The sequence below is a fragment of the Cynara cardunculus genome, assembly GCF_001531365.2.
Source record: "Cynara cardunculus var. scolymus isolate 2C chromosome LG 10, CcrdV1, whole genome shotgun sequence".
Lineage (NCBI taxonomy): Eukaryota > Viridiplantae > Streptophyta > Magnoliopsida > Asterales > Asteraceae > Cynara > Cynara cardunculus.
Window position 1 is genome coordinate 24,545,326 of NC_037537.1, and position 12,012 is coordinate 24,557,337.

Sequence of the window (12,012 nt, forward strand, 5' to 3'; positions counted from 1 at the left end):
GAGTATAAGTTTAAAGAGTCATTCTTCAGAGTACAAATCTGAAAAGTCATTTTTCGGAGTTAGTTCACCCGATCATGTGAGAGTTTTAATTATTAATAATAATTAATCCAAGTAACACTTGTAATTGCATTAATTTTAACTCAACATGGAATAAAAAAAAATATTAGCTTCAAATCCAAGGTACCGTTTTTTAAAATGCAATCAAGCTGCTGATTCTGCAGGAAAGGGTCTAAAATACAATTTTCATGCCCTAGTGACGGCACACAACTGACGACAAGTATTGTTTGGTTGGTATTTTATTGAGTCTTGTATTTATTAAATTATTTGTATGGATTAATTTGTTTGTATACATCGAAAAAGTTTTTGTTTGGAAAGATTTTTTTTCAGAGATGTAATGAGCATGTTTTTTAATTGGATAAAAAAAACTTGATTTTTTTGCATACATTTGAATTGGAATCTGGTCATTCACTATGACCCGCTAAGCATCCATGGCTGAATGGTTAAAGCACCCAACTCATAATTGGCGAATTCGTAAGCTCAATTCCTACTAGATGCACGCCAATGGGACCCTCCTATAAGTCTATTGAAATTAGCTCTGTATCAATGAAATCTCATCATCCATACATAACGAATTGATGTGGTATATTCATATCATACTATATGAACAGTAAGAAATAACACCCCCCCCCCTAAAAGTTTGTTGGATAAAGCACTTTATTATTATCAAACAACCACTACCAAAAAATCGTATATAACTGACCAAATAAGCTACGAGTCTCATTAAGTTGCTAACAAGACTTTAATTTTTGTGTGCGGTCCCTTTCAAAAGCATGGGTGATTTTAAGGACACTGACAATTTTTCTAATTGTTTCACACACGGGTACACCCAAATCGACTCAAAGTACTCCCGATAAATATCGTATTTGCCAATCATGAATACACGAGAAATCAGCATTTGAACACACCGATTTATTGGTTTCGAGCTTTAAGATTGTTTTAATTTGTGTAGATAAACCAAAAACGCAAACACCCGTATTTAATCAAACAAAAAATCACAACGGTCCCAGAGAAAGAAAAAAAAATCTTAGTTTGTGCTCACCGGTCCGACTTTTAGTAACTGGACCTGGTCCCATGCTAAAAAACATAGGGACGGATTTATTTAGAAACCTAAAATATTTTAAGAACTTGCAAAACCACCTATTTTATTTAGTATTAATGATAAATAATGTGATAAATATTCATGATGAATAACATTAATTATTCTTCAAGGTTATTCATCATGAATAAGTGTCTACATTTCTGTCATATGTTTGTCTCAAAATAAGTGTCTAGCTTGAAAAATAGATAACTAAATTCTCAATTATATATATTTTAGCTAATCCACAAATGTTTAAGAGTTGTGAAATGGGAGAAATTAAATCAAGGTAAAATTGTCATTTGGTTAACTAAAAGGTGTAATAATTATGCATGTTTAAAAATGTGTGTTGTTTCGACTGTGATACATAAAACACGTGGTTCCCAAGTTATCAAACCCAACATAAACGACTCGTACATCATTTAGCGACTCGTACTACACACAAATATAACATCTCGGGCGAACCGTACCGGATATTGTCCGTTTTCCCACACTTGGACTCACGTTTTTTAAAAAGCGTCTGGTAGAGGAGATAACGAGTCCCTTATAAGGCAACCTTAGTTCCTTTTCCCAACTGATGTGGGATCTTACAACAAACCCCACATAAGTCGATTTCAACGAGACCTACTTTGTTTACAATACATCATGTGTTACATGAAAAACACATGCTAGATCTTAAATGCTTAAACTGATCACCTGTAGCTTCCAAAGCTTGTGTAAAAAATTTCATACACTAATCGCAATTAGCGAAGATTAATTAATTTCCGAGAACTTTTAAAACGATAACGAGTTGCAATTAAAGAGCAGGCAAGCCATAAAGTCTCTTCAAATTAACGAAACATGAATTGCTTACCCTTAAACACCTAATGGTCCTTTCCCATCCTGTTGAAGTGTGTACTCTTTCTTCATTTCTTCCAGCTGACTGTCATTCGTACTGCAACCAATAATATCGATAAGTGTTCCAGAAATCAACATCGGAGGCGCATAAAACGAGTATTATAAGTAACAATCATTGTGGTTGTCGGATCTTATGTTGCAATGTCATAACAAATGCAGGGCAATATGAACCTTCAGAGGTTGTTTGGTTGGATTTCCATTAAGTCATATATGGATAAAGTTGTCTGTGTGGATTAATATGTCTGTATAAATTGGAAAAGGTTTTCGTTTGAGAGTTTTTTCATAGATGGAAGGAGCGTGTTTTTTAATTGGGAGAGACGGGTTTTGAAAAAACTCGGCTTTCTGCATGAAGCTCCATAAAAGCTTACTGAATAAGCCACTTTCTATATCATTAAGCCACTACCAAACAATCATTTGACTCAATAAGCTGCGAGTCCATCAAGCTGCTAGCAAACAAACTCTTAGTGCGTTTGATATGCGGACAGGATTGAACAAGATTGAATGAAGTTGATATGGATTGGACGAAGCTCGACTAAATTGGTGGTGCAAGAAATGCGGAAGGTTTTAGGGTTTTAATTTGCCCCAGGTAGTTTAGTAATTTACTAATATTGTTTCCAACGCGTTTTTCACATGTCTAGAAAAAATATGGGCACTGCACGTGAAGTATCCGTTCATCTAACTTAGGGGTCGTTTACCAAAAACTTACCCGATTCGATAAGTGCTTACCAATAAAATTCAACACTATTACTTACTTACCTACAAGATTTTAGTCCACTAAAATGGCACCGTATGTAATAATTTACCGTGGTAAGAGTCGTCGCCTTCACTTACCGGGTAAAACTCTTGTTCCTTGTCTCACTCTTACTGAGTAAGATTCTTGGTTCTTACCATATTCATCTGGTAGGGTAATGTGACTTGGTAAACGCTTACCCGGGTACGCATTTGGTAAACGGCACCTTACAAAGGTTAAAATGGAATAAAATTCTGAAGTAATTATAAGTCAGCTGTCTTCATCGCAGCACCAAAACGTTAAAGGAATTTGGATCATATGAAGCACTCTATTTTTTCTTCTCAGGTAAAGACAGACTCTAATCAACCCCACTACTTACATGATTCGGTAATCAACCCCACATCCACGGTCGTTACTAGGACTCTTATATATATGGGGCAGGTTCATACAGAAATCTTAAATATTTTGAGAACCCATGAACCACCTATTTTGTATAGTATTTACGATGAGTAACGTGACAAATATTCATTATTATTTGAGGTTATTCATCATGAATACCACATAAAGGTGGTTCCTGGGTTCTCAAAATATTTAAGGTTCCTAAACAAACCTCCCTCATATGGTATATATAGGCGAAGGATCGTGTGAGAAGAAGAGTTAAGGAGAGAAGCGTAAGAAGGGATCTGAACCCTTGATCACTTTTAATCTCAAACCCACCCATGAATAGCATTTGATACGGGGATTGATCACGTGCTTCTCGGTGCATCTCAGCCTAATATGTGCATCCAATGGTGGAGATTCATTCTTACGTTTCTCATCTTAACTCTCCTTCTCACCAGAACCCAACCCTATATATATATATATACATATATTATACCCATCAGAGAGAGTGTTTGGCTCCATTTATGTTTAGGAACCAGAGAGAAAATTGTGTCATCCTAACTATCGGGCTAGCATAACCAGTTTCTTACAAAATTTGGATCCAGAAAGTAATAATCCGGTTTATAGTCCAAATTATGATCCACATCCAACAATTCTGTTGCGATTCTAACTATATTGTTCCTCTAGTTATCATGATTTAAAAAAAACCAACATGAAGATCCTTAGCTGGTTTACAGAAAGCCACACCATGGCATCCTTCTATGAGGATCACATTGGTGAATAGTTTATAAAGGGCTGATTGGTTACTTGAACTATCATCAATTACTGATAAAACAACCAGCTGGTTAAATGTATAAACGATGATGCATCAGCCTGCAAAAAGTTTCACAAGAATAAACTTACTACTGATGAAGACATGTATTTAGTTCTTGAGCTTGTTTCCGACATTTCCAAACAACGGAAAACGTTCTCCCTGAAGCACACTCTGCATATTTAGCAGTGTAATAATCACATTCCTTTAGCGCCTTTGCCTTCATTTTGCTTCGTAAAGCTGCAGCCAATCAAGATGAGTTTATTTAATGAATTTAACGGGCATAATTTAAAACAGAAAATAATGACTAGAACTCATAGAATGGGACGAGAGAGAAAAATAAATTCATTTTTTAATAGAATCGATGAAGCAAGATGATCTACTAGCAGTAGGGATTAAAGCGACAACTTTTCTACATCACCATCTACTATATCAGTGTTAATTATGAGGATGTAAAAGAAGAGAAATACATAGGAGTGTCATTAATGGACCTAATCTTACTCTGTTTTCAAACGATATCGGGTATTCTCTCCAGTTTATGAAGGGGTCACCGTTTCAATTTGTACTGAAATCTTAGATAGTATTATATTCCATTATTGATCATCCCACTAAATGGTTTAAATTATACTGCTATTTAAGACAATGTTACCATTTCATGTTTTACTAGTTGTTTACTGCTTTATGCTCAATGGCTTGTTATTGATTTCAACTTGTGGACTGTGGTTCCAATTTTGAATATGCAAATCTTGGTTTCTAGTTAGTTCTTTATATGGGTTTCTTTCATATGTGGTTGTGATTCATCAAGCTTGTAAAGGTCAAGCTTTCACTTTTACATGTATTTTTTATACGATCATTTCATCAATATAATATACTTGTTTATTTGCATAATATTTAAATAATTACATATTTACATTAAGCTCACCTCAACTAAATTACTGGCTTCGTCTGTGCATACATGCATATGTGTGTGTATGCGTCGGTGTAGACTCTAACTCTACATTCACACAGTTGAATTCACTAAATGAGGTGGAGTCCTCCAATTATGGGACCTTCGCAACTGATATATAGAGGGAAACATACAATTTAACATATATTGCCCCCTTGCCATTTATCATCCTATTATGCTAAAACTTGATTAGAAGAGCCATTCACAGATCAGCCAATGAAGAAAGGTGCCAACACTTCTCTAATCGCATCACTTTAACACATACAAAGCACTGAAAAAAGACGCTAATATGAAATGTTAAGAATGAATGGTAAATGCTTCTTGAGCGATCATGATTGATTATCTTCTACAGCTAGTAACTCAATACTGCAAGCTCGAATGAATCATCTCCATGAGATTGGTTTAGAAGCACTCTCATGGAATTAGAACTTGCATTAATGTACACATGACTGATTCCAGAAAAACAAAGGAAAATTGCTTCAATTGTTTCCCTTTTTTCAACCAAGCCGTGTATGGGTTAAATTGTGTCTTTGGCCGACGGGATGGGGACCGATGGGTTTTGAGGAAGGCAAAGATAGAGGGTTGGATTATTGATCTATTTCTAGAGAATTTATGGTATTAATTTATTTGAAGCGGCTTAACGGGTTTATTCCATACAATCATTTTGGCTTATATGGCTTAACGATTAAACCGTAAAAGAAACACTCATGTATGGTTGAGCGATTAGCATTAAGCTGTAAGTAAACAGCCCCTAATTTAATCATAGAAAAACTCCATACACAAATCCTTCAACTTCTATTTTGGTGCATTTACCTCCTTCAAAACAACATTCATTGATTTTTTTCTGAAACAAATCCGGATAGATACCGAATTTGTTTCCATCTGTCCAATTTTCTTATGCACTGTTACGAGATATACGCAATAAACTCCAGTTATGTTCCGAAACAGCTTCTTGCTTGATTCATTTTATGTAACAATGTCAAAAACTATGGCAGCCTATCACATCATGCGAATTTCAATAAACAATTGTAATCTAAAACGAACCCTAAAATTTCATTTCGATCAACCGCAGTCGCAAAATTCATGGTGTCAAAGTTTGCAGTTGTAGCATAAGCGATTAGAATCAGAACTAAGAGTAATGAGGTTTAGGGCTTTTACCTTCTTCGACTTTCTTTTTGACGTGATTTTCTCTTGCTTCTTCCACGAAACCCATTTTTGTGAAACACCAGTCAAAAAGCTCTTGGTGCGACTATGTGTTATTACCGGCGGGGTTGGGGTGGTGTTATAATTTTTTAAAATAGAATAGTAAGGTTTCGTTTACTGCATAACGCTTATCGACTCAGATTATCTTATCGGATATATATAATAAAGACCAAGAATCTTACTCATATGATTAAAAATAATGACTAAAAGTCTTACTTGGTAAGTAAAGACGACGACTTTTATCATGATTAGCGTTTACTGTGTAAATTATTATGTATGATACCGTTTTCGTTAACTAAAATCTTATCAGGTAAGTAAGTGATAGTGTTGATTTTTGCCGATAAACACTTACCCGGGTAAGTATTAGGTAAACTTTCCCTAAAAGTTAAATTTTTAAAAAAAAGTCAATTTTAACAATTATTTTATTTTAACAATTCTATCTTTAATTATAATATTAATATATTTAATAAAGCATCTCCGATGAATGTTTATTGTGAAAACATTTTATTTACATTTTTTATTATCACATCGTTTCCAACTCATCAAATTAAAACTCATATAAAAGTTTACAATAGTTGTAAACTGTAAACTATGTTAAGATTTTTTGCAGTCTTTTTCTGACACATTATCACAACCTCAACAACTTACAAACCTCAAAATACCTTTATTATGTCAAAAACATTGTTTGACAAACATAAACTAGCTTATTTTTTGATACCTATTTGAATGGCTTTTATAACCATTTCCAATTTTAAAACCCCTGTTGGTATCAATTATTTATTAATAAATAAAAATAAGAATAATTACCATCAATTTCAATAAATATTAACTAAAAGTAATTAAATTTTTTTTAATCATTATTGAATATATTTGGTTAGTAAAAAAACAAATAAAACAATACTAATAATGTTTATGTAAGTTACACAAAAATTAAAGTTATATTTATATTAAATGATTTTAATAAAATATTTAATTTAATTACTAATTATATTTTTTTTTAAAGTTATTAATTAATTAGGATATGTGAGGTGAACCAATTTTATTTTTATCTATAGTATATTTAATGGTTATTTAAGATCATAAATTAATGTATATATGTCTCTAAAATTTGTTTTAACAAATCCATAATTTATAATATGTGATAATCAATTTAAAGTTCTTTTAATTTACATGTTATATTATTATAATTTTTCTTTACTATTATTGATATATTATAAAATATTATAACTGACTAATATTTCAAGAAAGTTTTTTTAGTCATTTTACATACTTATCAACTAGTTTTAATAATAAGTCTCAATTTTGAAAGTTATTTGTTATTCAATACTCTTATTTTTATGTCTTTTATGTACCCGTTTTGCTTCTATCTTATATTTTTTGTCTATAATGTTCTTAAGAGATGATAAAATACCAATGATTTAATTTTATTATGAAAAACCGTCACTGGTGAACAGTGCCGACTGTGATAATTTCTGCAAGGCATATCTGGATAAGATTAAATACTCTTTTTTATGGGTATTTAAAGGTTTTAAAACTACAGTCTATTCTGGATATTTCACAAAATCTTGAGAGATGGGCCCTTTTGTTTGAAAAAGTGACTTAAGGTGTGTTTTTTCCCTTAAATCAAGGGGATGACCATCCATACCGTTTGCATAATTTCAAAAAGTGACGAGTCTATAAGATCTTGCAAGAAAAGTGGAGTGAAGTCTTTGTCCTAAAGTATGCAGGATGTTTATTTCCTTTGGATAAAATGGTTGTCCCGTCTCTCTCTTTCTCCAATAAATTAAAACATTTACTCTCATATTGAAGACACATCTTTTTGAGCATTTATTCTCAATTGAAGATATTTGAAGCAATTGAAGATCTGGAACAATAGTTAGAGTTTAGTTTTATGTATTTACTTATCGTCTTATATTTAATTTTAGTTACGTTTATGTCCACTGTCTGCCCGTTGAGGCAACAGTTTTAGTTAAATTTCAATTCAAGTATTTTGCATGCATTTCTCTACTTCTTCTATGTTATTTAGTTTTATTACGAGGTAATCACCTTTTTTGGGTGTAGGTGTGAGTCAAACTTAAGACGAGTAGACACACTTGGGTGTTGTCAATGTTATTAATTCTTAAGCTTGATCACTTAAAGTCGGGACTTAAAGTCTTAAACTCAACGCGGATAAGTCGATCACTTTAAAGTGTTAATATTAGATCCTTAATTCACAAATGTACGGATTCGAAATACGGCTTAAGTGATGCAGAAAAAATTGAGAAAGTATTTGATAATCACGTAGAGGTACGGATTTAGCATGTTTTTTAGATAAAGTTCAAATATTAGTCGAGATTTACACTACAAGGAGATTTGAGTATAAGTCTTTAGACTAGTGGAACTAGATATCTTTTTATCGCTTAGCTAATTCGGCAAGCTTAAAATCTATGATAATGGGAACTTTGTGGGCATTCTGTGGGCACAGTATATGAAAATTCACTTTTAATAGATTTGGAGTTTTTATAGAAGTCTCATGAGTTTATGACCATCATGTTCATACAATCGTCTTAAGAAAAACCAACACTCATACCCATATCTTAATTTAAAAAAAAATTATTTCGTCTTTAAGTGTTTCTACCAAAACTTGGTTTAACTCACAACCGAAAAATTCATGAAACTTTTACAAATATATATTTATTTATATTGAGAAAATGTTGTTACTTTAATTATATGTTTATTTTACATAATCTTTTTAAATATTTTAATATAACATATTATATGTAAAAGTTTACAAAATTTATTTTCGAAAAACCATAAAATTTATAAATTTGTATAAAGATTGGTTATCAAGAAATCTGAAAATTTTGTATATAAAAATATATAAAATAAAATTTCAAAAAGTTAATTTAAAAATATGCACAATAAAAAATAAAAAAGGGGTAAATTGTGTAAGAGTATGTACAATAAAAAAGTAAAATTTAAAAATATTTACAGTCAAAAATAAAAATTAAATTATTAAGAAATCTATAAAAATTGTAAAAAAATATGTACAATAAAAATTAATATAAGTTAATTTCAATGTATGTATACTGAAAAATATAATTTGGATTTGTTAAGAAGTCTATAAAAAATTATAAATATATGCCGAATTTGTTACATTAATTTAAATATATAAAAATATAATTATTTTAATTATGTATTTATTTTATATTATCTATCTAATAATTTTATTTAAATATGATTACTTTAATTATATTAATAAATAGAACTGATTAAATACGAAACTTTTATAAAAATTTATAAAGTTAAAACTGATTAAATACAAAAAACTTCTGAAAAGACAGATGACGAAAAGCCTCACCAAAAACCTCATGTGAAAATCTCTCTATTATGTGAAAAACCTCAAAAAGGAGGTTTTTGTTTTTTGAAAATCCTCCTAAAAAGCTCATTTTGAAAATATTTTACCAGTTAAGTGTATTTTGTTTTAGAGATTCATTCCACGTTGCAGATAAACTAGTTAAGTCAACCACAAGGGTGGTACCTGGTTGGTTTGAGCTTGGCTCCAAAGGTCAAAAGTACCAAGATGTCACAAGTTCAAATACAAGGAGGAATAAAAACCCCCCTGTGGCCACGGATGTTTAAATGCGGTGACTCCGGGCTACCTGCAAAACAGGTGGTTGCCCTAAGATTAGTCGGTTCGCATAGCGGGTTGGATATCCAGGTTAATCGAAAAAACTAGTTAAGTCATTTGAGTAGAAGTCTTATTTCAAGAAGTTCAGAAGATCAAACACCCATAATTCCTTCAAAGAAAGAAAGTCGTTCTCTCAAAGGAAAAAATGGAAATTCATAAGGAAGAAATCACAGCGAGAAAAAACCACTAACAAACTCAAAGAAATAGTATTAGTGAGTTATATTTATATCTAAAATTCAAGTTTTATAAGCTCAGTAATAAACTCAAAATTGATGTCGATTAAGGGACTATTGGGTGGTTGCTGAACGGTTTAGTGTTGGATAATCAAGTGGTCATAATGATTAAGAGGCTCTCATGATATAGTGCAAAATGAAATATAATTGTTTGATAATTGTTTACAATGAAATTAGGACGCTGAACGATTAAGTGACGCACTCATTCAGGTGATTTTATAATCATTAACAGACATACTTTTCTTTTGCCAAACAAAATTCATCTTTTAACGATTCAGATATTGTCTCTTAATGAAACTATTAAAAGGTAAACAAATAACCCCTAACTTGTTTATTAACTCGAGTGTGCTAATTTTTTCATTATATGATCTATGAATATGTGAACATGTCGGAATCGAAAACATATGTGCTAAGAATGGCTTGACTTGGCTCGAAACTTTTATTCGAGCTTTCAACGAGCCAAGTCAAACGTTGGTTATGAAGCTTTGACTTGCCAAGACAACAAAAACCCCCAAGGGCATTACATGCTTAAAGCATCTCCAACAAAATTTTTATAATTTATCTAAAATGAAAAACCCAAAGTCAAAATCTTTAAAATAAAATTACATTCAACTACAACAGATTCTCTATTTTAGAGATCTATCATTAATTATATATTTAAATATTCTATGATTTTATGATCCCAATACTCCTTAAAAAAACCTTTATACGAAATGATATTAATTCAATCCTTAGTGGTAAAATGAATTAAAAAACTCATTTATGTCTCCTATCTTTACAGTCTTAAAGAATTATCTATATTGAGAGTTTTCTCCGTAATTCTCTATTTTGGAGAATAAAATAGGGGAACTGTTGGAGCATTATAACATCTTTAACAGATTCTTTAAAAATGCGATTTTGATGATTTTTGGCCCACCATATTCCTCATAACTTTTTTCAAAATGGAAAAAGTATAAGAGAGAATGGAATTTACCAAATTTGAAAATTTCTTTAAAAATGATTAATTATGAAAGATAAATAATTTTTTTACTCATTCTATCAATAAAATTACTATAATTTAAATATTTAGGAGAGAAAAATAATCTATATCTATAATATATTATAAAGCATCTGACAAAAACTTTTAAAAATCATTTCTTATATATGAAGTACTGTTTATTGATGCACATTACTTAAAATTTAGGATTACAAGTAAATTTGCATAAGTACAACTTATTAAAGCTCAATTTTCGCGTAACTAACTACATATAAATATAATCAAATACAAGATAAACATTCATTTTAAATATAAAATACGTAAATTATAATTAAGATAATCATTGAGTTATAACATAATGTTTAATTATTATCCTTAAAAAAATTATATTATTAAACTAAAAATAAATTACTTTGTTATTAAATCTAAATTAACATATAATAAAAAATTGAATTAAAAAAGTTACATAGAAAAACGAGAATTATTAAATAGTTGATTTGATACTAATATCAATTTATTTTTTTTTCAAAATTTTATGCTATATTCAAATTTATATTTTATTTAAAAATAAAAACATTATCATTTTCTCAAAACCACATAAAATCGTGTTATATCGATAGAGAATAATAAAAACTAAACATTACAATGGAGATTTATCTTGCTGTATTGTGCGAGTACTCTTCTAGTTATATTATAAAGCATTTGACAAGAACTTTTAAAAACCATTTTTTAAGCATGAAATACTGTTTATTGATGCATATTACTTAAATTTCAAAATTACAAGTAAATTGTATGTAAGTACAACTTATTAAAGCTTGATGTTTAAATTTGTGTAACTAACTACAGAGAAACATAATCAAATTAAAGATAAATATCTCATTTTAAATATAAAAAAATCTAAAATATAATTAGGATAATCATTAAGTTCTAACAAACTACTTAATTTTATCTTTATAAAAATTATATTATTACTTAATTACTAAATCTAAATTAAATTATAATAAAAAAATTGAATTAAAGAAATTACACA

General features: G+C 30.3%; 1 protein-coding gene across 1 annotated transcript; it reads right to left on the reverse strand.

Moving 5' to 3' along the window:
• Positions 1–1,700: 1,700 nt before the first annotated feature.
• LOC112519568 (uncharacterized protein DDB_G0275933) lies at positions 1,701–6,169 on the reverse strand. The gene is made up of 3 exons (XM_025127764.1): positions 6,059–6,169; positions 4,047–4,194; positions 1,701–2,069 (listed from the first exon to the last, which is right to left on the reverse strand). The coding sequence occupies exons 1-3, from the start codon at positions 6,111–6,113 to the stop codon at positions 1,991–1,993; spliced, it is 282 nt and encodes a 93-aa protein (XP_024983532.1). The 5' UTR covers positions 6,114–6,169; the 3' UTR covers positions 1,701–1,990.
• Between the last annotated feature and the right edge of the window lie 5,843 nt (positions 6,170–12,012).